At 38.2% G+C, this 25,668-nt stretch overlaps 1 protein-coding gene across 2 annotated transcripts; it reads left to right on the top strand.

The window, feature by feature from the left end:
- On the top strand, nt 1-25,668 carry sgta (small glutamine rich tetratricopeptide repeat co-chaperone alpha). Of its 2 annotated transcripts, none has more exons than XM_056252655.1 (11): nt 1-146; nt 240-343; nt 444-531; nt 608-707; nt 1,138-1,242; nt 3,805-3,946; nt 4,038-4,100; nt 7,461-7,498; nt 18,705-18,869; nt 24,925-25,047; nt 25,141-25,668. In XM_056252655.1, exons 1-10 carry the CDS (start codon nt 47-49, stop codon nt 25,034-25,036), a joined length of 1,017 nt encoding a protein of 338 aa, XP_056108630.1. In that variant the 5' UTR covers nt 1-46; the 3' UTR covers nt 25,037-25,047; nt 25,141-25,668. The 2 variants fall into 2 exon arrangements, with proteins under 2 accessions (XP_056108630.1, XP_056108629.1); XM_056252654.1 differs by having other exon boundaries at nt 441-531.

Raw genomic sequence — 25,668 nt, 5'->3', positions numbered from 1 at the left:
GTTTGCTTCACAAATTTATTTGGTGAGGTTCAAGCCTCAAGACAGAATGGCAGACACAAAGCGTCTTGCGTTTTCCATTATCCAATTTCTCCATGATCAGCTGTCCTCTGGGGGACTGTCATCAGATGCTCAAGAAAGCTTAGAAGGTAAAACCTTAGTGCTAGAATCAGCGCTGGACTGTGGACACTGTTATGTTATTGCTTCATAATTAACAGGTCCTAATTTGCCCGTTTATCTAGTTGCCATCCAGTGCCTGGAGACAGCATTTGGCATCTCTGTAGAGGACCAGAGCTTAGCAGTCAGTCAGTCTCTGCCAGAGGTATTTGCCTCAGCAACTAAACAGGTAAAAGGCAAGCTGTTCTTGGATGTCATCTAAACCATGTTGTTTTGAAATGTTTATGTATAGTGCTGAATGCACTCTCGTTAATTGTTGTATATAGCAGACTGGTGCAACACCAGATAAGACCAGTTCATCCACTGATTCACCTTCAGAGGAGCAGTTAACAGAGGCAGAGCATCTTAAAACAGACGGTAAGAACATCACACCTTTACCATTTCAGGGTGCTTCAGGTCTTCACACTCAAAGTGTGCATGTATGTTCCTTCAGGCAACAATCAGATGAAGGTAGAGAACTTCAGTGCAGCCATTGAGTTCTATTCTAAAGCCATCCAGCTTAATCCTCAAAATGCTGTCTACTATTGCAACAGGTACTTGCACAATTTCATTAAACAAATTTTTTTTTTATGCTGTAGTATTTTGATTATTTTATAGGGGTGTAACGAGACACGTCATGATTTGTTTGTTCATTTGTTTGTTCATTACACAATACTGATCTCACAATACAGTACTCTCACAATACTGTAAAAATATTTGAAAATTATTAATTTAAATTATTACTTCTAAAACGTGATAAATGGTTTAGCAGGAAACATAGAATTGTTAGAAACATGCTTGCATATTACTACATACAGTACTTTTAAAAAGTTTTAAATATTGGTTTTATTAAATTAATTTAATTTTATATTTTTAAAAAACATGGAAATTCAAATTTATGGAAATTCAGTTTACCGGATTTGCTGCTAAATTAACATTTGATAGTATTTATAACTTTTTTGATTGATTTTTATGATTTTCTAGAGCTGCGGCTTATAGCAAACTGGGGAACTATGCTGGAGCTGTTCAAGACTGTGAACGTGCCATTGGAATCGATCCAAACTACAGTAAAGCATATGGACGGATGGGGTAATTTAAAAACAAAATCCTGTTAAAATGTACAGCACAGTTTTTACACTTTCAGAGAAATTATTTAAGGCCAATTGATTTAGTTTTTTATTAAGGTTTAAGGTCATAAAAAGTCTAAAATATGTTAAATGGTATAAGAACAGTAATCATGATATGGTCTAATGTGATTATTAAACTTCAGAAGCTTATGGTTTAATTAAATGTGAACCCTGCACATTTTGAAGTCACCATGATATCAAAATTGAAAATTCTTATTTTTTTTATTGGAATATTGCAGTATTATAAATGATTTATCCATGCACATTATTATTTTTTTCTAATTCATGTCCCCTTGTAATATTTAATCAAACTATTTTGATTCAATATTTTTAGAGTGCATATTTTATCTCTTTGAATCAGCACTATTTCAGGCTAGTTTACAACTAAAACATTCTGCATAAAATATTTTTCTCGTTATAATTGGTATTTTGGTTACAAAACTAACTGTATCTACATACTGTATCTTCGGGCCACACCGTCACAGGATGGAAAGACTAAAAACATTATTAAATACATTCTGTTAATTTAATACTCTTGGCGCAATAGTATGTCATTGCCTTTCTATAAATACATCATTATTAGGGGTGTAACGATACACAAACCTGACGGTTCGGTTCGTCCCACGGTTTTGAGGTCTCGGTTCGGTTCATTTCGGTGGGGTGGGGGTTTAGAAAGCTAAAATTGCTTTTATTTTTTATTAAACAGTGCTTTAATGAACAAATTGTGTCCTTGTCTTTAAATTAATTCAATTACAAGTAAACATTTCTCAAGGATAACAAAATTATCTGCTAATGCTGTAAACTACAGCCCTTACTTGCACATTAGGCTACTATAACATTAAAGCTTAACAACAGAGCCTACTTTTAGCCTAAATGATATAATAATAATCAACACTCAAATAACAAATTGTATGAAAACATGTAAACTGCACATAAGGCAATTTTTGCATTAACATGTTTTTACTCTAATTTGTTATTGTTATATAATAATTTACACAGTTGCTGTTATTTTCATGACAACTATTTTAAACATACATTAAATAATCAAGATATCATAAACAGGTTAAGTAAAATATAATATATAGGCTAATATATAGCATTTATTTAGTGAAAGAGTTAACCAGCAAGCTGTGGACACTGAATGACTTGCCTGAGGTAACGTTAAATATAAAGCTATGTGGAAAACTAAGCGTTTTATTGACGTATTTCCGCGGTTGAAACACTGATTGAGTGTTTACACGAGTTATGATGCCTTTCAGTAATATACTGTATCTTTCAACATACCTTCGGGTGTCCATTCATGTTTATTCTGTAACTGAGGAAGAGATGATCGCGCTCCGCGCTGCCGCATGCATACAGTGATATCTGTCACGCCACATCTAAGAGCGCCAAAACGGCATTTATTGTTTGCATTTCGTGATCAAATAGACATAATTTGAAATATTACACCTTGCTTATTATCAAAAGTAACAAAACACTGAGCTTATTGCGATTATATGTGGTTAATGGTGGTTAGGCAACAGCCCTGTATTCGTTGTGTACACATAACACGAGGTGCAATGAGCCGGTTCTGGGCGGGGCAGCAGGGGGCGGGGCGTGTTCGGTTCGCCATGAGAGTATCGCGATACGTATCATGGGTGGTGTATCGCGGTTTTTCGGTTTGGTTCAAATATCGTTACACCCCTAATCATTATTGTATCAGTGAAATCTAATATCGCTCAAACTCTAATTCGGATGTATTAAAGCTGCCGTCGGCAACATTTTTTTGATCATATTCAGTGAAATCGACACTATAATCCGACAGAACAACATAAATAAAGTGGTTTTAGAAAAAAACCCGAGCTTCTAACTCCACCTGGAGCGTGTTATTTGTTTTGCAAAAATCCACAGCTCCCGGTTCATCATGTCCAATCAGCGCAGGGGGGTGTGAGATCTGACTGTCAATCACAGATCGGGCACACGCCACCCCTCACGCACGTTACAATCACATGCACACGCCGGAAGTTCGCGCAGTAACGAAGAGTGATGGCGGAAAATCAAGTAAGCTCATTTAGAGTATGACGTTAGCAATTGTAATCTATTGGTAGATTAGCCAGGACAGCATACCTCCAAATACTCCATGGTGTTGAAGGATGCTGATGAGACGGGCGCGTTCACTGAAAATCTGGTGCACACGCACTGACGAGCACGAACTCGGTCACGGTGGGAGGGTATTAGTTGATAGTGGGGGAGGGCCATGAGAGTTGTAAACATTCAAAATTGTGTAAATCCACTCAATCTGCCAGACTTGCCGACTTCAGCTTTAATATACCAATTTTAATACATATTGTATAAAACGTGTCTTGAGGGTATTTAAAACTTGTAGTTTGTGATTGAATTGGTTTGTTCTGAATGATATTAATTTTATGTGTGCAGGTTTTAAAAAAGATATTAAAAAGCCTTAAATAATAAAAAAAAACTAAAGATACCCTGATTTAAATTACTCCGCCTTTTATTTTTATTTTATGTTTTGCCTAAAAACAAGGCTTGCTCTTGCAAGTTTGAACAAATACTCTGACGCTGTGTGCTACTACAAGAAAGCACTGGAGCTGGACCCTGACAATGACACCTACAAAGTCAACCTGCAAATAGCAGAACAGAAGATGAAGGAAACGCAGTCCAGCCCAGTGAGTCCACAGAACCCCCCCAGATAACAGGCAGTTTTTGTCACTTTGTGTAATATAGAGAATCTTACGGTCATGTGTTTATCTTTGATAGGCAGGGGGTTTGGGTGGAGTCGACCTGGCTGGTTTGCTGAGTAACCCTGGCTTCATGAACATGGTGAGTAGAAATACAGTGAGGAAAATAAGTATTTGAACACCCTGCTATTTTGCAAGTTCTCCCACTTGGAAATCATGGAGGGGTCTGAAATTGTCATCGTAGGTGCATGTCCACTGTGAGAAACATAATCAAAAAAAAAAAAAAATCCAGAAATCACAATGTATGATTTTTTTTAACTATTTATTTGTATGATACAGCTGCAAATAAGTATTTGAACACCTGAGAAAATCAATGTTAATATTTGGTACAGTAGCCTTTGTTTGCAATTACAGAGGTCAAACGTTTCCTGTAGTTTTTCACCAGGTTTGCACACACTGCAGGAGGGATTTTGGCCCACTCCTCCACACAGATCTTCTCTAGATCAGTCAGGTTTCTGGGCTGTCGCTGAGAAACACGGAGTTTGAGCTCCCTCCAAAGATTCTCTATTGGGTTTAGGTCTGGAGACTGGCTACTAGGCCACGCCAGAACCTTGATATGCTTCTTACAGAGTAGTGTTGTTTTTGGCGGCCTGTTTTAATTTTAGTTTTAGTCTAGTGTTTGTCAAGCTGTCATTTTAGTTTTTATTAGTTTTAGTCACGTTCATACTCTTTTTAGTCTAGTCTAGTTTTAGTCATTGAAAACTGATGACATTTGAGTCTAGTTTTAGTCGACGAAAGCTGATGACATTTTAGTCTAGTTTTAGTCGACGAAAGCTGATGACATTTTAGTCTAGTTTTAGTCAAAGAAAGTTTTATTTTAGTCTCTTTTTAGTAATCCAATTCTATTTAACCCAGTCAATATAGTATATGTACCTAGTAGTATAGACGAAACCAAAATTTTCTTTTAGCCAAACCCATTTCAAACAATCTTATCTTCTTATAGTTCTTATTATATTATTGTTACCTTATAGACTCAAGAATACATCCATTCCAGACACGGAAGACGCTCTGATTTGAATTTACAACATATTTAATTTACCAACCAAACATGTTAGAAGTAGCCTATACACATGATGAAATGAAAGTTTTTCCAAATGTCATTTCTTCTTTTTCTCCCAAAGACGAATCCCTTTCTCTGTGTCAGACTTAACTTTGTTTGTTGTCGTTTATGGTAACGCCTGTTTCACACATACTCCGTTTGCAGTGCGTATGTGGTGTGTATTTTTCCCGCACCCATGTTAACAGGTTAGAGCCTATGGTTAGAGCGCTCACACCGCACGCGGATGCGGTCCGGCAATGCGCTCCAGGAGCGGAGCGTTAATAACAGCAGAGCAGAGATCTACACAGTACCTCAACAACGCGACATAATGGATGTAGGCTAAAAATATTGATTTAATAAAAAATAGAGAATAAATGTTGTGATTGTGGTACAGCCGTAGATCAGTTGCGCACTGCAAACGCAGCACATGTGAAAGCACAATATAGCGCGTGCTGCTCCTGCATACACACCGCAACACGCACCGCATACGCACTACACACGGAGTATGTGCGTAACTCACGCAGCTGCATCTTCTAATCTAAATAATGCCGCGAGTGGTGCTTGAGGATGTGAAGTCGCCTGCGTCTGCGCAGTGCGATCTGATGCAGCCCCTGAAGTGACACAGGTAAACGAGACGAAATAACGTATAACATTTCGTCTCGTCTCGTTTTGGTCAACAAAAATAAAGAGACATTTTAGCATAGTTTTTATTTTGTAAACCACATTTAGTCTCGTTTTTATTCGTCAACAATATTGCATTATACATTTAATTATAGTCATCGTCACATGACCAGCATTTACGTTGCGTCTCGTTTTCGTCACGTGATAAAGGTTCGTTGACGACGATATTTAGTCATAATATTTGTTGACGAAAGCAACACTATTACAGAGCCACTCCTTGGTTATCCTGGCTGTGTGCTTCGGGTCATTGTCATGTTGGAAGACTCAGCCTCAACCCATCTTCAATGCTCTAACTGAGGGAAGGAGGTTGTTCCCCAAAATCTCGCAATACATGGCATCCTCTCCTTAATACAGTGCAGTCGCCCTGTCCCATGTGCAGAAAAACACTCCCAAAGCATGATGCTACCACCCCCATGCTTCACAGTAGGGATGGTGTTGTTGGGATGGTACTCATCATTCTACTTCCTCCAAACACGGCGAGTGGAATTATGACCAAAAAGTTCTATTTTGGTCTCATCTGACCACATGACTTTCTCCCATGACTCCTCTGGATCATCCAAATGGTCATTGGCAAGCTTAAGACGGGACTTGACATGTGCTGGTTTAAGCAGGGGAACCTTCCGTGCCATGCATGATTTCAAACCATGACGTCTTAGTGTATTACCAACAGTAACCTTGGAAACGGTAGTCCCAGCTCTTTTCAGGTCATTGTCCAGCTCCTCCCGTGTAGTTCTGGGCTGATTTCTCACCTTTCTTAGGATCATTGAGACCCCACGAGGTGAGATCTTGCATGGAGCCCCAGTCCGAGGGAGATTGACAGTCATGTTTAGCTTCTTCCATTTTCTAATGATTGCTCCAACAGTGGACCTTTTTTCACCAAGCTGCTTGGCAATTTCCCCGTAGCCCTTTCCAGCCTTGTGGAGGTGTACAATTTTGTCTCTAGTGTCTTTGGACAGCTCTTTGGTCTTGGCCATGTTAGTAGTTGGATTCTTACTGATTGTATGGGGTGGACAGGTGTCTTTATGCAGTTAACGACCTCAAACAGGTGCATCTAATTTAGGATAATAAATGGAGTGGAGGTGGACATTTTAAAGGCAGACGAAGGCCAGATTCACATATAGCGCCTAAAAACGCATAGAAAACTCTGGGCGCGCCGCATTCTCCTTTTTCCAAAGCGCTAGGGCGGTTGCGCTCCGGTTGGTTCTTGTCACATGACCTACTGTGCGCTTATGGTGCGCTTGCGGCATTCTGAAAAGTTGAGATGTTTTTATCTCGATGCGGCGCGGACGCGCATGGAAAAAACGAGCACGTCGCACCGCGACCGCGTCGCTTCCATTATGAGCGCGCATACCGCGCGCCTACATTTGAAATAACGAACTTGAGCGCGCAAAAGACGCGATATGTGAGCGTACCCTAACAGGTCTTTGAGGGTCAGAATTCTAGCTGATAGACAGGTGTTCAAATACTTATTTGCAGCTGTATCATACAAATAAATAGTTAAAAAATCATATATTGTGATTTCTGGATTTTTTTTTTTAGATTATGTCTCTCACAGTGGACATGCACCTACGATGACAATTTCAGACCCCTCCATGATTTCCAAGTGGGAGAACTTGCAAAATAGCAGGGTGTTCAAATACTTATTTTCCTCACTGTATATCTAAAATGTTCATCATTAATGCTTACTTGTGCTCATCACTAACTCACTGTCACTCTCTTTAGGCATCTAATTTAATGAACAACCCACAAGTGCAACAATTGTGAGTAGACAACTTAAAGCACATCATTTATTATCACTGATGGGCAGTAACGCGTTCGAAGTAACGCGTTACTGTAATCCAATTACTTTTTTCAAGTAACGAGTAAAGTAAGGGATTACAATTGCAAAAACAGTAATTAGATTAGTTACTTCCCCGTAAGCAGGCTGCGTTACTGCGTTAGTTAACCGTCATTTTGTTTCGTGAGACTGTCTCGTGCCATGAGTCGTGCGTGAGTGACAATGACGTATGAGCGCCGCGACGTCAGTGGTAAACACCGAAATGTGTAGTGTTGAACAAGAGACAACATGGAGCGCGGGAGAGAGACACGCATTTGATTGGTCTCACACGCCACACCCCGATTTCTCAAGCTGAAGTGTCAACCCGGTCGGTCAAATGCCTGAAAGATGAGTTTATCTATAGATCTACCTGTTGAGCCACTCGTGATCGACTAGTTATACCGAAAATTAGTTAAAATCTCCCGGAATCTAGAGCGAGCGTGCATGCGAGACAGAGACCACGTAGTGCCGGCACCCGCAGAGAGGGAGAGCGAGCGAGAGACCTTGCGTGTGCAGAGAGCATCCTGATCTAGAAACAGGACCCCCCTTTAGAGAATGTCAAAATTCTACCTCAAATCTGAGCAAGCACCTGCAAGCCGGCACAGGAATGTGAAACTTACTGAAAAAAACCCTGAACCCCCAACTGACATGACATGGCTGTTTTGGTAAACTAATTTTTACTCCTCTCTGCACTTTACTGTTAAAAGACGTAAGTGTTAATAATTTGGAATACAGTCAGGAGAGACTTTCATTTTAATTATTTTATTGCTGTATTTTATTTATATCTATTCGAATGAAGGATTTTACAAAAAATGTATTTATTTTATATGCTGGAATATGCAGAAATATAAGTTAACAGAAGAAGGACTTTCTTTATTTCATTAAAATATGGTGGAATGTGCAGAAAATAGGTTTAAATGTTCATCAAAAGTCTGAGACTGTTGCATTTAATTAAATTTTTGCTTGATGCAATGTGCATAAAGTTAAAATATTGAAACTAATAAAACAAGTTTAAAAAATGAGTGTTTCATTTGATTAAATTTTAGATGATGGAATATGCAGAAAGAATAGAATTAGGCTGAAAGGTCTATTGCTTTATAGCGTATTCAGGTCGTGCATCATGTTTTTGAAAAGTAACTTAGTAAAGTAACTAGTAAAGTAACTAATTACTTTTTAAAATAAGTAATCAGTAAAGTAACTGGATTACTTTCTTGGAGAAGTAATCAGTAATCGGAAATAGTAATTAGTTACTAAGTAACTTGACCAACACTGTTTATTATACATCTAAGTGTAACTACACACTGCAGCCATGTCATCTGCTGCTTTAAATGCTAGAGCTCTTTAAAGTTCAGGTGGATTCTGATTTGACTGTAAGTGATTTTATCTGGAAGAAACGTTCTGAAAGTGATTCTAATTATATCGCCTGTCATTATCTTTATAGTTGTGTTATGGGCTTCCCTATTCTCATATAATTAAAACTAGGGCTGGGCGATAAAACAATCTCGATAAAACAAGAACGAGTTCTATATATTGTTTAAGCAATTCAGTGATGAACACAAATGTCTCTTGATTTAAAGGTCCCGTTCTTCATGTTTTTTTGAAGCTTTGATTGTGTTTACAGTGTGCAATATAACATGTTCATGTTTCGCGTGTAAAAAAAAAACACAGTATTTTTCACACAATTTACTTATCTGTATACCGCTGTTTTCACTGTCCAAAAAACGGCCGGATGACTTCCTTGTTCTATGAAGTCCCTACTTCAGAAATACGTAACGAGTTCTGATTGTGCCAGCGGTTCCTGTGTTGTGATTCGACAGCAGCTTATCGCACGTTGCCCGGAAAGGTCACGCCTCTTACCATAAATTGGAGATGCATGCGCTGCTGAAGTGCTGCTTCTCCGTGGGAGCGCAACAAGACCACGCCCCCTTTTTTTGTGTATTCCTGTGGGCGGAGATTAGTCAAAAAACTGTTCTAGTTACGTCATTAAAAAAGGAAGTAGAGGGATGTAGTCCAAACCGGCCTTTCGCTGTATGCTTTGAAAGGGGACTTCTGTTAAATAAAATATCTCTCTAGGCATTAAACTTTGAGCTTTATAATTTTACAGGTATTATTCTAGTTACGTCATTAAAAAAGGAAGTAGAGGGATGTAGTCCAAACCGGCCGTTCGCTGTATGCTTTGAAAGGGGACTTCTGTTAAATAAAATATCTCGCTAGGCATTGAACTTTGAGCTTTATAATTTTACAGGTATTATTTATGCTCTAACAGCAACATTACACACTAACTAAAGTTTGAAAAATGGAATCGTGAAGAACGGGGCCTTTAAACTAGTTTAAAGCCAGATAACAGTGCTGACAAACAGGAGAAACACTGCCTCATTTATCAATCTGACATAGAATCATGATCGTATGTTGATAAATGTGGTGGCTGAAATCCTGAAAACAATCGTCATTTAAAATTTCACACCCCTAAAAATTCATGTTTTAGAAGCCTTGGAATTTACGACATTGAGAAACGTAACCGGCCAAGAAGAGGAATTAATCTCATGAAAGAGAAATTGATCTTACTCCAAAAACACCTGTTAACCTTGTAATTGCAAACAATTACATTAATTTATATGTATATTAAATGGCGGTATATAAAACGAAACATTTACAAACATTTAGGGCTGGTCCGAATACCATTTTTTGAGCTTCGAAGCTTCGGAATCTCTATATGTCTGTCTGTCCGTTTGCATTTTGATTATTTCGAGAACCGTTCATCCAAACGACTTCACAAGGGAGTGCAGTGTCGTATTTGGTGCAATATAGATAGACAGGCGAGACGCGACCCGTTCAGAATTAATAAACTACAGACCAGTTCAGAATTAATAAACTTTTAATAAACTACAGAACAGCGCGAGCGTGAAGCGGCGCGCCTCACGCAAGCATGCTTATATGCTTCGAGAACGGACACTGCACTAGCGATATAAAACACACACAGGTCTGTTAACTTAAGCAATATTTTTAATAAGGTAGTCTAATATTTTTCTTACTAACAAATTACTGAAAAAGTAGGGTAGATTTAAATAAAGCGGTGCGCCTCACGCGAGCAGGGCTTAGGCTATATGCTCCGAGAATGGACACTGCACTAGTGATATAAAACACACACACACACACAGGTCTTTTAACGTAAGCAATATTTTTAATAAGGTATAGTCTTATAATATTTTTCTCACTGACAAAGTAGGGTATATTTAAATAAATAAAAACGAAATTTAAATAAATTAAAAATATAAAAACGAAATTTAAATAAATAAAAACGAAATTTAAATCAATTAAAATTAAATTTAAATATAGAGAAACGAAATTTAAATAAAAACGCAGTAGATTAATTTAGATTGATAATAATGGGTAAAAAGGATAATACATTTTGTTTCTATTTTCCACAGTGTCAAAGCAACGCAGCTTAACCCAAAATACAAGCTCAGGCGTGCACTTCTGTCCATACAAACTCCGCTGTTCTGTGCTCCAGAGAATACTCCCGTTGCAGGAACACTTCACACTTTTAGTAGTCCAAGAAGAAGCAAATATATTTATTAAGTAGCTATAACGAAGTTATATGTTAAGTATTATATTTCACCAGATTGTATAGTGTAAAACAACTTCAACCGCGAAAATAACCGTTTCGAGGGGGATGCCAGGTGTGCAAAAGAAAAAGAAAAAAACCCGAATATTCGAATGTGACATTTTCAAATCGAATACCAACCCACTGAACGAATATTCGAATATTCGGGTCCAGCCCTACATTATAAACATTAAAGGTGCCCTAGAATGGGGTTATTTTATTATTTTATAATGTTTCCTGGGTTGCCCTTATAATGTTAGTATGCTTTTTAGATCAAAAATAGTCATAATTTAGAAATAAAAGGCATTTTTCCTAGCCTGATTTTAGCCTCTGATTTGAACGCTCTGTTTAAGGGGCGTGTCTGCTGTGGGATTCAGTGTAGCCAGCCACTGCTGTGATTGGCTGACATGCTTGCATATGAAATAGATATTACATGTGAAACTCTAGAATACTTTTACTACAGCTATTTTACGTTTTTACTATTACAGCTGTCGCGATTAACGAATCGTGAGAAGTTTTTAGATCTATTCCCATCACATAAAATGTTGCCGCGATAAGCATTGAGCAAGCAGATGACAGTCGGTTGATCGCGAGACTGAAGATCTTATCATTGCAACGCAGTTTCTGCACTCTCTCTAATGCTTTCACCAATGCAAACACGATGATGTACATACAGTAAGAGCTTCGTTGTGCAGTGTAACGTGCGTCATTGATTTCATAACGAGTTGTCCATAAACTCGCGCTGTGTGGAAAGATTGTTCTTTGATCGCTTTCTGTATATAATTTATTCACAATTTAAATAAGGTTTTTTTCATCCTACTAAAAGAAACGATGTGAAGTTGATATTTTAGTCACTGGCTTGACTTATGCATAAACAGTATTGAACGATTTTGAGAGAAAGATTACCTGTCTGAACTTGAACAATTACACATCAGAAATTGTTGCTTGGTGGCTCGATCGATTTATCATCAGACGTTCATCGAGGCCAGCTCTGTACTGGCCCAAGTTGAGGAAACAGTCGTCGGTGAAATGTTTGGACCATACACAACTTTGGGAAGTTGTGTCGGTGCATTTCCAGAGAAAATAAAATTAAGCCATTGTTTCTTCAGAGGCTCGGATGAAGGAACTAAAGAATACTTTTGTGTTCATGTGTACATCCAAACACTGAGCAACTGCTATATGATTCGGCTGCGTAGTTCCGCCTGGCATTGAACATGGGCTGGCATATGCAAATGTTTGGAGGCATACATATTAATGATCCCGACTGTTGCGTCACAGTCGGTGTTATGTGGAGATTCGCCTATTTTTCAGGGGTGTTTTTCAAAAACGAGATTTAAATAAGGAGAAAACAATGGTGTTTGAGACTCACTGTATGTCATGTCCATGTACTGAACTCTTGTTATTTAACTATGCCAAGATAAATTCAATTTCACATTCTAGGGCACCTTTAAAGCCTAGGCTATAACATTATAAACATTATAGCCTAGGCTATTTTAGTTAACCTCACTCCACAAGAAATCCTTTAAATTAAACGGTACCAAACAGAACAAGAATGAGAAATAAGTTGATATAAAATTATATATTAAACTATAAAATTAAACACAAATTAGGCTATAGCGGCATTCATTATAAACAACATAAAAAACGTCAAGCCAAAATTAATTTATTTAAAGTGAAACTGAAACGGCAATGGGCTCACCTCTCTCATTCGTTTTTCATATTTGCCATGTAACATTTGGTTGCTAAACTAGTATTCATTATAGGGCTGGATGATTAATCGAAAAGTAATCGAAACCGAAATTCAGAGCCTATAACCGACGTAATTCTACCATGTCGTTATTTCGTTTTTTTAATCCTATTAATATTTCCGCCCACTGTGTGTTAATGTACTTTCCCCTTAAAACATATTACCGCGTGTGTAGTCACGTGACTCCGCCCCGTCCAGTCTGCAACATGGGGGGGAACTCAAACACAGTCAACTCAGCAACAGGAGCCGCTTGTACCAAAGAAATACGCAGTGTCCGTCGTTTGGACCTATTTTTTTACAGTCTATGGTTTGGACACATTTTGGTTCAATAAAGACAACACCGAACAAACTCAAGTCAAATGCAAACACTGCAGAAAAACTGTTATAGCGACCAAAGGTAATACCAGCAATCTGTTTTAACGCTTGGAGCGCAATCACATTACCAAATATGAACAGTGCATGGCTCAAAAAAAGAGAGAGACTGACAAACGCCCAGGTGTCGATGACACAAGCATTTACAAATGCTACACAATATGAAAAGGATTCAAGAAGATGGAAAGAAATAACTGACGCCATTTGTTACTACATCGCGAAGGACATGGCTCCCATAGCTACAGTGGAGCACAGTGGGTTTAAACACTCGTTAGAACACTCGACAGAAGATACACTGTGCCATCGCGACAATTTACAATACTTTATTTTGTTTACAAGAGATACAAGTTATATTTTACTTTTAGGATGGCAATATTTACAATTTCTTTTGTTTACAAAAATAACTATTTTTAAAAAGTTCTTTATTTTCTACATTTTTAGGAAACTTTCTTTTTACATTAAAACTTAAATTACTTTTTTAGAAGATGTTTTTATTTCAAGCATTGTATGCTTTGTTTGATCCAATTGTTTGAAATATTTAACAAATAAGCATTAATAGCTATCTGTGTGTTTCCTTATTTTAGAATCACAAAGATAGGATTATGCACTCTTTCAACTGTCAATTGTTTGACAGTTGGTGACATATACAGTAGGCCTATATCCTTGGGAAAACTAACGCCAGCGCATTGCCATTGCGACTTACCTATGATGACTTGACAGCTGAGCGCAGGCATTTCACTCAAGTTGGATAGGCTATGCGTCAATATCACATTTGCACAGTCTGTAGGCTACTATTTGAATTTATGATTGGTTGACTGGCAAATTAAAATATATAACAGAATGATAAAATAACGTTATTAACTGGTTAATGGCCATTTCAAATAAGCATGTCTGTTCAGAACGATTACATTTGAATTTGTTTCCGTTTCTGGTTATGTTCCTGTCAATTTCGTTCGTTTGTTTTCGTTCATTGAACAGGTTCGGAGCCTATATCGTGATATATACCGTTATCAGGTTATGAGATGACTTGTATCGTGATATGAGATTTTGGTCATATCGCCCATCCCTAATAGGAAGTGTTCCCGGTTCTGGCTGACCTAATTTACTCTTCCTAACAGACAGTTAGATGATTATTAGGCTGTGTCAATGTTAGGAAGACTGTTCCAGAGTTTAGGTTCTAAATAGGAAAAGGATCTACCGCCAGCAGTGGATTTTGATATTCTAGGTATTATCAACTGGCCAGAGTTTTGAGATTGCAATAGACGTGAAGGACTATAATGCGTTAAGAGCTCGCTCAAGTACTGGGGAGCTAAACCATTTAGTACTTTAAGTAATCAGCAATATTTTAAAATTTATACGATGTTTAATAGCATATGTGCATTTATACTAAATGTATTTAGGCTACTGTTTTTCATACAAATACCATAGAAACCATATAGTTATATTTTACCATGATATTGAGATGTTATTTGCGTGGTTTTAACTGTGGTTATCATGATCTAAATGTATGCTACTATGGAAGATCAATGGTTAATTTTAATAAAACTAAAAGATAAATTTAACCTCATAAAAATAATGTGGTTACTTTTTTTAAAAGATGTTTTTAATGAACATAAATTTACATCTGCATCCTAACTCAAGCTACTGTCAAATGTGCATTTCTAAGAGACAAAACATGTAATATTATTAATACTGTTGAATATACGTGTCATCAAAGTCAGGCAAGGCAAACCTGTTTCATGATTTGAAACAATATCACTCATTAGAACATGCAGAAACTAAGAAATACATTTTTCTATCAAGATATTTATTTTAAGAAAAAAATTACTAGAAAAGTTTAAGAATTTAAAACCGTGATGTTTGTCATGTTCTGTCTAAAGAGTTTAAAACCACAATTGACGGTCTGGTTTCTACAACTTTCACTTAAGAGCTAAAATCTGCCTTTAAACTGGACAGAAATAAAGATTTTGCATGTAACGTGATAATTATTGATATCGGCTGATATGAAATTGTATCGTGATAATTCTTTTGGTCATATCGCCCAGCCCAAATGAACTACTTGCACTGAGCTTCGTGATATATTTCCATTTTGAAATAGCACATCTTACTACTTTCTGGTTATGTATATTTTCAATGTACTGTAGTCATAGAGTTGACTAAACGCCACCCTAAAATGAGTGTCCGCAAGAAGATTTTCATAGAGAAGAGATATTCTGATGATTATCTCTGGAAAATTCTTTACACAGAGAAATTCTGTACACAAGCTCAACGGAATATGAAGTTTTACTTTTAAAGCTGCAGTAGGGAGTTTTGAGAAAACATTGACTTAGCCTGAAAATTTGAACAAGCACAACTTACAGGTCCCACCCCCTTGCTTTCTGGTGCGCTACAGCTCCTCCTCCACAGCGGAGCCTGCCGTGAACGCGCAGGCTAGTAAGCAGGGCCACCGATGACGGTGGATTTATGGCACATTCACTAGTAGGGACGAAACATCAACAATATGCTTTACATTGGGCAGGCCTTAGTCATACTTTGACTACAAACTTGGTCCTCAAATCATTACGTATTTTGCAATACATGTAATGTAACTTTATAAGGTTGCACCCTTTCTATAAGTTATAAATAGTTATAATATAACGGTAACTAACGTAACTGTATGCAAGTAATTATTCTAGCGAAATGTAGGCCTAATGCTAGATCAGGTTTGCTAGTACATTTGTAATGGGGTTCAGTTGTTATGGGAAGAAGGAGGCGGGAACCGGCGAACGTTCAACAAGTTTAATAATAAATAAACAAATACTAAATGAAAGTATAAGCCAGCAGCCCCTCACGGACGACTGCTGGCACACAAATCAGAACATAAAATCACAACGTAAAATCAGGCCTGTTCCTCTCTCGATCTTCACTGTCGTCGCTTCTCCTTTATGCTTCCGCTCCTCTGTGAGAGATGCGAGACCGGTGCGTCTCACAGGTGTTGTTCATTATCACTCACGCCACCGGCCTCGCGCCGCTCTCACGTCCCTCGGCCTCGTCCTGCTCGCCACAACATTATTTCAGCAACATGACAAGCCAGTGAATTAGCAGGTTTTAATTGTTGCTTTGCACAGTGCGTGACATTTTATCTACATGTTACGTGGCTAGAGTTTTGACATCGAGTCAATGGGCTCTAATTCTTTCTTTTTCGCTTGTTTATCGTCATCGGTCTTTTTCCTTTTGCCTCTTTGTTTTATGAGCAGGTGCCACTCGAGAAATTGGCAGTTTAGGTTGTTTCTCCGCCATTAGCACAGCTGCGGCACACCGGCAATCTTGAGTTTGAACGGTATGCGCTGTGCAAGAGTGCCAATCAGAGCCAGGAGGAATGTCTTAGCAGTGTCAATCACGCTCGTGTGTTCAGCGCGTACACGAGCGTGATTGACACTGCTAAGACATTCCTCCTGGCTCTGATTAGTTGTTTCTGACCGGGAGCGTTGTATTTCTGCAAATGGCAATAGGACCACTGGGAGGAGCCAGAGGAGCTTGATTTTTTTTTTTTTTTCACAGATTATCTGTCTCATATTCTACTGTCAGGACATAATGACAGTTTTAACAAATATGTAAATTATTTCTCGTCTAAACTAGTGACTGCGATGCTGAAATGTGTGAGACCTGATGAATAAGATCAGAACGAACATTTATGTATTTGAATTAGGGATGCACGATATAGGATTTTGGCCGATATTCGATATGCCGATATTTTCAGACTAATTTTGCCCGATACCGATACCGATATATTTGTGTGTTTTTTTTAAGTGCAAAAAAAGCTTATTAAAGTTCTCAGTCAAGAGCAGTGAGTGATTTCCTCTTTGTGTTTTGTTGTTTTATTAACATTAACGAGATAGTTCTCCCCAAAATTTAAATTGTCATCATTTACTCTCTCAAGTTTCTTTCTTCTGTTGAAATTATAAAAGTTATTTGGAAGAATGTGGCTAACCAAACAGTTGCTGTACTTCAGTGACTTCCATAGTATATTTAAGCACAAGAAAGAAATGAATACAGGTTTGGAACAACATTAGAGTGAGTAAATAATGACAGAATTTTTATTTCTGGGTGCAGTATCTCTTTAAGGACAAGCGGCAGCATATTATACTGTCTCTTTAAGAACTGCACGCGAGGGACGCGACGCGTCTAATATACACGCATTTGACAAGCAGATTTTCTCTGTTTGCTTTCACTTTAGACATAACCAACTTTGTTTATGTAAACCGTGTATGTATTTGACAGTATCAGCGCAATAAGATTTAAAAGATAAGTCCAGTATGCAGACTCTGTGACAGGCTTTTAGTTCCTGTGAGCGTCGGGTGTAACGCGCTCAGAAAAGCGGATGTTAGAACAGCGCATCAGCACGTGAATGATATGTTTACCTAGCAAGACTTTGACGCACATGCAAATAATGAACTTTTGTGAATTGCGGTGTCCCGTGACCGTGAGTGTAACTACCTCTGCGTTTACATGTGATGTGATGTGAATGTACGTCGCGTTGTACAGTATGTTGAGATGAAGGCGCCAGAATTGAACTGATAGAATGCACGATACTATGATTTTTCTTCAAAAGCAGATCGTGGAGACATTTTAATCGTCCACGATCAAAAACCGTGTGAGGCGCACACCCCTAGTTGGAAGTTTAAGTTGCTGGCGCTCATGCTTCGTTCGCGTCACGTGCGCATAGGAAACACGCCACCCTATCGGCAAGGCTCATCGGCAGAAATATTCATATCGGCCGATGCCGATGATGGTCATTTTAAGCTTTTATCGGCCGATACCGATGTTGTCCCGATATCATCGTGCATCCCTAATTTGAATTAAATATTTTAATCACTATTCTGTAATTTTTCATTGTCAATTATTTTACTGTATGTAATTTACATTTTTATGCCCAAAATCAATCCTTAATATTCAAAGTAGTTGACTGTCATTCTCCTCTACGCTGTGTGCGTTACGGTTTAAGATAAATTCAATATTTAACATCGTTACATTTATTTAAGGCATGTACTGCGCATTCAGCCTACTATCTACTTCAACTATTTTAAAAGAATGGAATAAAAGTACCAGCGCACACAATAAATCCTTTTTATTAGTCAAATTGCTGCAGGTCCTTTACCCCTTGAATAAATGTGATTGTGTATCTTGATCATTATTTTGAGTTTTTAACTATAATATATATATTTTTTTGCCTTTTAATTGGACCACTTGACTTTTGTCGACTTTGATTTGGAGGGAAAACTTTTTCCAGATATTAATAAAGAGTGTATATGTCAAGCAATTTAACAAGCTTTTCTTTTTAAGAATGGCATTTTTCTTCTTCATAATGTCTGGACAGTTGTACCAACCTAACATTGACAGTAATTTGTCATTAGCAGCAATTTATCAGCTGTTTCTTTGCCTGTGTAGGATGTCAGGTATGATGTCTGGGGCTTACAGTCCAATGGGTGGTGCCACCTCGCCAGGAGCAGCAGCAGCAGCAGCAGCAGCAGCTGCAACAACAACAGCAACAACAACAGCAACAACAACAGCAACAACTGGAGGTGGTGGTGACCTCTCCAGCCTCATACAGGCGTAAGTTTTAACATCACTATCTTGCTATTTTCATAGTAGAGCTGCACGATTAATCGTTAAAAGATTGCAATCTCAATTCAAACACTCATGCAATCTTATTCCTAAATGACAGCGATTTGGCTGTCTATCGATCAAAGGGAACATTCAAATCTGTGTTAGCGCTGCCGTTCACTCCGAGAGAGTAGTTGTCAATGTATAGGTATGAGACAGCTTCACAAACAGTCTTTTCAATCATACGGTATCATTGTTTCTGTTACAATAATTCAAATGATCACAGAAATACTGGGATAAAAGTTTAAAGTTCACATATAAACACTGATGTCTAAAATAGCGATCAAACTCACCTTTTGAAAGAAACTTGAGGCTTCAAATAAAGATTGTTTCATTACATCTTAACGCCAGTAGGTGATGACAAGTGACTGTTAAAAAATGTGTTTGTCATTGAATCATTCATTCAGAAGATTTGTTCAAAAACACTGATTCATCCAGTACTGGAATAAGTGAAGTCTTTATAAATCAGTCATTGAATAATTCATTAAAATTGATATATATAAAATTTAATAAACTTATAAAACTATAAAATTAATTATATAATATAAAATTGTATATAAACTATGAAATTATTAATTTGAATATATATATATATATATATATATATATATATATTAGGGCTGTCAGTTAAACGTGTTATTAATGGTGTTAACGCAAACCCATTTTAACGGTGTCAATTTTTTTATCGTGCGATTAATGTTCTTTTTGGCCTAGCAAACTTTGTAGTTTTTTTTCACATGCTTTTGCGACAGGACGCGGCATGCGTGGCGCTGCGCTATGAAACCCATTCATTTCAATGGCTTGCACCGCGCGAGGATGTTTTGTTGCTTTGTCGACCAAAGCGCAAGCGGATCTAGCTAGACCGGAAACAAAACAACAGGCACGACGCCGCACACACTTGTTTGGGCTTGCGAGCCGTTACGTTTTGAGTGGATGACGAGTGCGAAACGCCGAAATGGATGCCAATAAGATTCTAAATGGAAAGTTTACTTTTAAAAAGTTGCCAAATGGTTCCATTGACAACACCAAAGTGATCTGTGTGTTTTGTCGTTGTGAACTGAGCTATCATCACAGCACGTCCAGTCTGAAATACCACTCCGCCCCCTCGTCAATATCAGGACCTCGTCAGTATTTCTTTCACCCTTTTATTGATGGACAGTGTTACATTGTGTGAGAGATTATTTGCTCCAAGTGAGAATGTTAGTGTGAAATTTAACACAGTATATGCCAAAAAAACATTTGCACAAAGCAAGCCGATCCACTTTTTCATGTTGATAAGAGCATTACCCCTTACTAGTCGGCCCCAATTTTGGCAAGTGATGCATTCATGACATACCCAAAATAAAAAGGTTGCTGCTCATAAGTCATTCTGAATAGACACATAACCAACATATATTTAGAAAGCCAACCCTTGAGTTTACATTTCAAGACTCAAAATTAATCAGACTGTTATTAATATTGAGATATATAAGCTGAAACATAAAAACAAAAACAACAAATATTAAGAACATATATATTAAATGTATAAAAATATTATGTGAATTTAGGATAGCAACTTGAAACCACAACTAAAGTGTAGCCACAATTGTGGTCATGCTTCATTTAAAATCTGAGGATGATATCTCTAAAATTATGCATTTTATTAAGCCTATTGTGAGACCATGTCAGGGGAGACTTTAGAGAAGTTTTATGCTAATGTAAGATTCTCATCAAATATTTTATTGCCCTGTAAACACCCATTTACAGTCTCTGACTAATGTCTGGCGAGGAGAACTGGCCCCATTCATGTTCTTTTCATTTAATCGACCAACCTTTCACACCTCTGCTGGTATGAGACTTAATCTTCATAATTCTTTTATCCTTATTCTTTTGTTTGAATTCAGCCATTATAGCCTGTATTGGCCATCTAAACCTCTCTGATCCCACCCTACATGATCAATCCACCTATTATATTAAGTCTTGTTAGAAAACAAACAATTCTTGGAACTTTAAATGCGAATTATTTTTTTTAAATGATTGTATGAAATGGAATAGCTTCTGCAAGCAGGTGCATTAGCACAAGTAGCCTCAAGCTACATGACACAATTTAATTTATTAATATTACACTTTTATTCAAAGTTCACTTTAAAACAACATCGAGTATTTGTATCATATTCCGGTTGCGGATTAAAATGGTTTCAACTCATGAAAAGATTTTGAAATATGTTATATTTAGCATTTTAGATGAAGCTATGGGCTACCCTTACCTAGCATATGCATTCTGTAAACATTCTTTATTCATATGAAAACCCCAAATCGCACGAAAATCACACACAAAACACATAATATTTCAATCGTGCATTTATTAGTTCCTTGTTTCAGGTGAAGAGATGTCAGTTTCGCTTTATCACGGATGTCCAGTATGAGGAAGTGTACACATGACGCGTCATGCAGAAGAGGTCACGCTGGACCACGTCAGATGGTTGACAGCTGTACAGCGAATTATATAGCTTTGAGGTCAAATATGACGCGAACCAGGAAGAGGAGACACACATCTCGCTCCGTTCGCTGTTTGAGCTCTTTAGATCGCATATTTCAGTGGTAAATGAATAGAAATGTTATTCTGTATGACGAAATATTTTACTAGCATGTGATAATTATTAATCATTTCTCCAAATATGCGCACCATTGGACTAATAGCCCTGGCGGATGCTGTATATTGTATGTATTTGAACACAAATAAACCGGAGAAGTAGCCTGGTTAAAACCAGACCATTCTCAGTTGTAACTGAGTTAGGGTCTGGCAAAGCTTCATAGACAAATCATTTCCAAAGGGGCGTCACCAACGGACGTATGCCTCTTGGAGCAATTGGATAGACCTAAAACCAATCAGAGCGATGAAGATGACGTGTGCAGAGCGACGTTCATCTGTTATAGAACAACTTAGTTTGAATAAACGAGCAGACACTGATCAGCTACTTGCTCTACGTTTATTTAAAATTAACAGCAACACAACTGGAAGTGAATGTGCTTTCCATTAAATAAATCACACACAGTAAACAAAACCTTAAAGTCCCTGTAAAGTAAAAATTAAGTATGTGTTCTGAGTTTGTCACACCACAGAAAAATGTGTTATTAGCCACCCAGACAAATTTGAATGATAAAAGCCGGCAAGAACATAAAATAAGCTATCAAAATCTTGAAAAAATGAGCAGTATTCTCTGCTCTCAAACGCTGGGGGCGTGTCCGCTGGCTGCGCTGAAACCACGCCCACTCGCGGGAAAGCAGCCGACGGTGATATTTGTGATACTGCTTTCGGGACGGGGAGATGAAGGCCGAGGCGGGAGATAGTCGGTTCGGCCCCATTCACCAGTAACAGCGGATTATCAGTGAATCCCAGTTGTCTCCGACGAAAGTTTATAAAACTATCCCGTGTAAAATGATCGCTACAGAGGCGGGTGTTGGCGGTGATCTTCAGCTCTCAATCAAGGTTGGCTCTTCACAAAATTAATCCACCTCTTCTTGATGTGATCGTTTTTAGGAAATTTAAATAAAGACACCGATCTGTTTTGTACATGATCGCATCCAGGTAGTTGCCTACGCATTTCCGTGTCGAAGGCATAGCTAGCTAGCAAACTGTAGGCTGTAGTAACTAATAGTACTGACAGTAAGTCGCGATTGAGTGGCCTCAGTGCGTCATCAAGTAGGGGCGTGTCCAGGAGCTCAGGGGCTCCAGTGCGTCATCGAGCCCCGTTTTAGCCCCGCCCAAAAAATCCGGAAAATAGCAATGGTGAAAAACTGTTTAACGGTCTAACTCCACAATTCAGTAATTCACAGTTCACAGTCTTTGTAATATGTTTTAGCAATACATTTCTAACATTTATAATGGGTTTAGAATTTTTTTTTAGAATTGCCTTTACAGGGACTTTAACAAAAAAAACTTTGCAATTTAGACGCGCAAACTGGGTGCCGGTGGTGTGAGACGAACGGCTCGGGCAGATTCAGCTTGAAGTCGTTCATCCTCGGATGCGGCGCCGCGCTTGCTGTTACAAAATACCCGTGCACACAGGCAAGCGAAATGGGGTCTTGCCGGTCTTGCGCACCGAACGCGTGATTTTTGCCCCGCGCACCTTCGCGCTCGTGCGGACGCGTCGAGTATAAACAAGGCTTTACTCCGTGTCAGCGCGCGCTCTGATCGGTAAAGGGGCACAGACCTCTCCCGAATCATCTCCAGCAGTAGCAGCCTCCGATCCAGTGGCGTAGCGTCTGGGCATGCAGGGTATGCACGTGCAAATGGGCCCGGGCCGATAGGGGGCCCGCCCATGGGGAACTTTTAATTAAAACGAGTTAATTCATTTTTAAACTGTAGCCACAATAAATATATTTTTTGTATGCATGTCATGTGTAATAATTTCTTGTTTCTCCATAATGTCTAATTTCTCCGCCATTTCTTGTGTGCATTTATTATGCGTTTATTAATTTTTTTGCACCCCGCGGCTGCTGTAGAACTGTACCGTCATTTTTTACGGCATCGCCGCGTCAAATTAAAAAAAGAAAACACAGTGTGAGAGAGGTTACTAGACGCTAGCTAATTGCTCGTGGATGAATTTGCCGAAAGAAAGGCCCGGAGAATGCAACTAAATGAGTAAGTAGTTTTATGTTTTTTACATTTTGGGCCGCGGTGCCAAGATCAGTAGTTTATTATTGACATTGGCTGAGCCTTGGTTGGTTTAGACTCGTTTTTGTTCCGTTCTGGTTGTGAAAAGTTGTTGGGTAGAGTGTTTTTTATGGTATTGTTTGGTATGGTATTTTCTTGATACACTACAGTGAACGTCTAACATGACATCATGACTTTGCGTAAACATACACGCCACTTTCAAGTCAAGTAGGGGGTTATCTATACGCATTTTGAGCTATCCGCGTGTGTCCACGCCGAAATTAACCGTCATCTTTTGCGTGTATGTCTACGCCGTTAAACGTCCGAGTGATTCCGCGTACGTGTACGCCGTTAAATGATACACTACACCGGAGAAATTTGTGAAAACAAATATTTTAATAACATGGTTTTGGCGGTTATAGAGTTCTAATGACGGTGTTCAACTATAACCGTCACACATAGTTCCACAGCGGCATCCATCTTTGTAAATGTAAAAAATCTGCTTCACCGTCGCTGTGCTGTCGTCATCGTGTAAAGCCCGCCCCAACGTTTCTGATTGGTGCCGCGATTTCGACGGATTGGAAATGGACTTCAATGAGCTCTTTGCCAGACCTACTTACAGAGCAAATCTAAATTTGCCGGATGTGGTCTGGGTTTTCCCAGGCTACCGGAGAAGACGAGAATGAATGTTTTATGAGTGATGATTTCTATTCAAAATAACTAACGTTACAGATGAATTATTTTGCACTCCTGGCATAAATTAAAAAATGAATATCACTGCAAACCAGTTTAATCATAAACAGTGGTCAAACATCGAAGCTGTAGACTAGTTAAACCTTTCTTATGATGCCGAGCTTGTCCAGATCAAGTAAGAGTGTGATGGTTTGACGAGTAATGAATTTTGAACAATAATCCGGGATCACCAGTGATCCCTGCCGAGAAAGAATAATGGGACAAAAAGAAATCAAGAGACATTTAGAATAGATAAAAATGTGCGATTAATCGTGAGTTGACTATGACATTAATGCGATTAATCGTGATTAAATATTTTAATCGTTTGACAGCACTAATATATATATATATATATATATATATATATATATACACACATTCAAATTAATATTTTTTTAAACAGACTGTAGCATTTTGTCAGAACCTCTAGTAAATTACATGTTATTGTGTTTCTTTGCCTATTCAGAATTGTGAGCACCATTTAAAAAAAAATTTAAAAAAAGAAGAAAAAATCGCAATCCTCGATTTATCCAGAATCGTGCAGCTCCATTTCATAGTTTACCGTTATACTTCCTAACTAAAAGTTCACGGTTATATTCAGTGGGGCTGACCTAGTGATTTTCTGTCATGTGATAGTGGTCAGCAATTTGCACAGCAAATGCAGCAGCAGAACCCTGAGCTTATCGAGCAGCTGAGGAGTCAAATGCGCAGTCGACCTCCCAGTGGTGCTGGAAATGATGAACCCTGACACACTCCATGGTACCACACATCACTTAATATTCAAACAACAGCTTATTATATACAGTATATCTGTTCAGAACTTAACATCACTTCTCCTTTTATTTTGCGCAGAATTCAACTCTTGACCTGGTGGACCTGTGGAAGATAGGCTACTACTTTTATTTTTTAAGATATACCTTGTTCCTACAACTCCAGGGACAAGACCAAGTTTATTCATCTATAAATACTGCATGTGTTCCCACTGCCCCACATTGCCCTACCTGTTGGAAGCGGTCATCAGTGCACAATATTCTCATCGTATTTGGGCACTGGACTCAAAAAAAATGTCTGATCAAATGAAATATCACACTGGGTTAACACTATATTCCCAAGTAATAATCCTTTTTGTGATTGTAATGAATTGCTGCTACATGGACATTATGCAGTTTTGCTGTGTAACACCTCAGTGATTCATCTGTCCTATGACAAGTCTCTGTCTGAACTGAAAGGGGTTGGCAAGGAACATGTGCAATTTCAACATGGACAATTAAATGTCAGATTAAATAAGACTTGTTTTTGCAGCTGAGAAGCTTTGTTTCAAAACTGCTTGTCATTTTTGCAACCAATGAGATTTGTCAAAATTACCATTACTTAACTTAA

This window comes from Rhinichthys klamathensis, unplaced genomic scaffold (assembly GCF_029890125.1).
Source record: "Rhinichthys klamathensis goyatoka isolate OS25496 unplaced genomic scaffold, OSU_Roscu_1.1 h1tg000098l_1, whole genome shotgun sequence".
NCBI classification, from domain to species: domain Eukaryota; kingdom Metazoa; phylum Chordata; class Actinopteri; order Cypriniformes; family Leuciscidae; genus Rhinichthys; species Rhinichthys klamathensis.
This window is presented reverse-complemented; position numbering and strand designations above follow the sequence as displayed.

Coding starts and splice junctions, on each gene's coding strand:
- sgta (XM_056252654.1), top strand. CDS start 47: ATGGCAGACACAAAGCGTCTTGCGTTTTCCATTATCCAATTTCTCCAT. Junction 708..1,137: donor GCTGTCTACTATTGCAACAG/GTACTTGCACAA, acceptor ATGATTTTCTAG/AGCTGCGGCTTATAGCAAAC. Junction 4,101..7,460: donor ACCCTGGCTTCATGAACATG/GTGAGTAGAAAT, acceptor CACTCTCTTTAG/GCATCTAATTTAATGAACAA.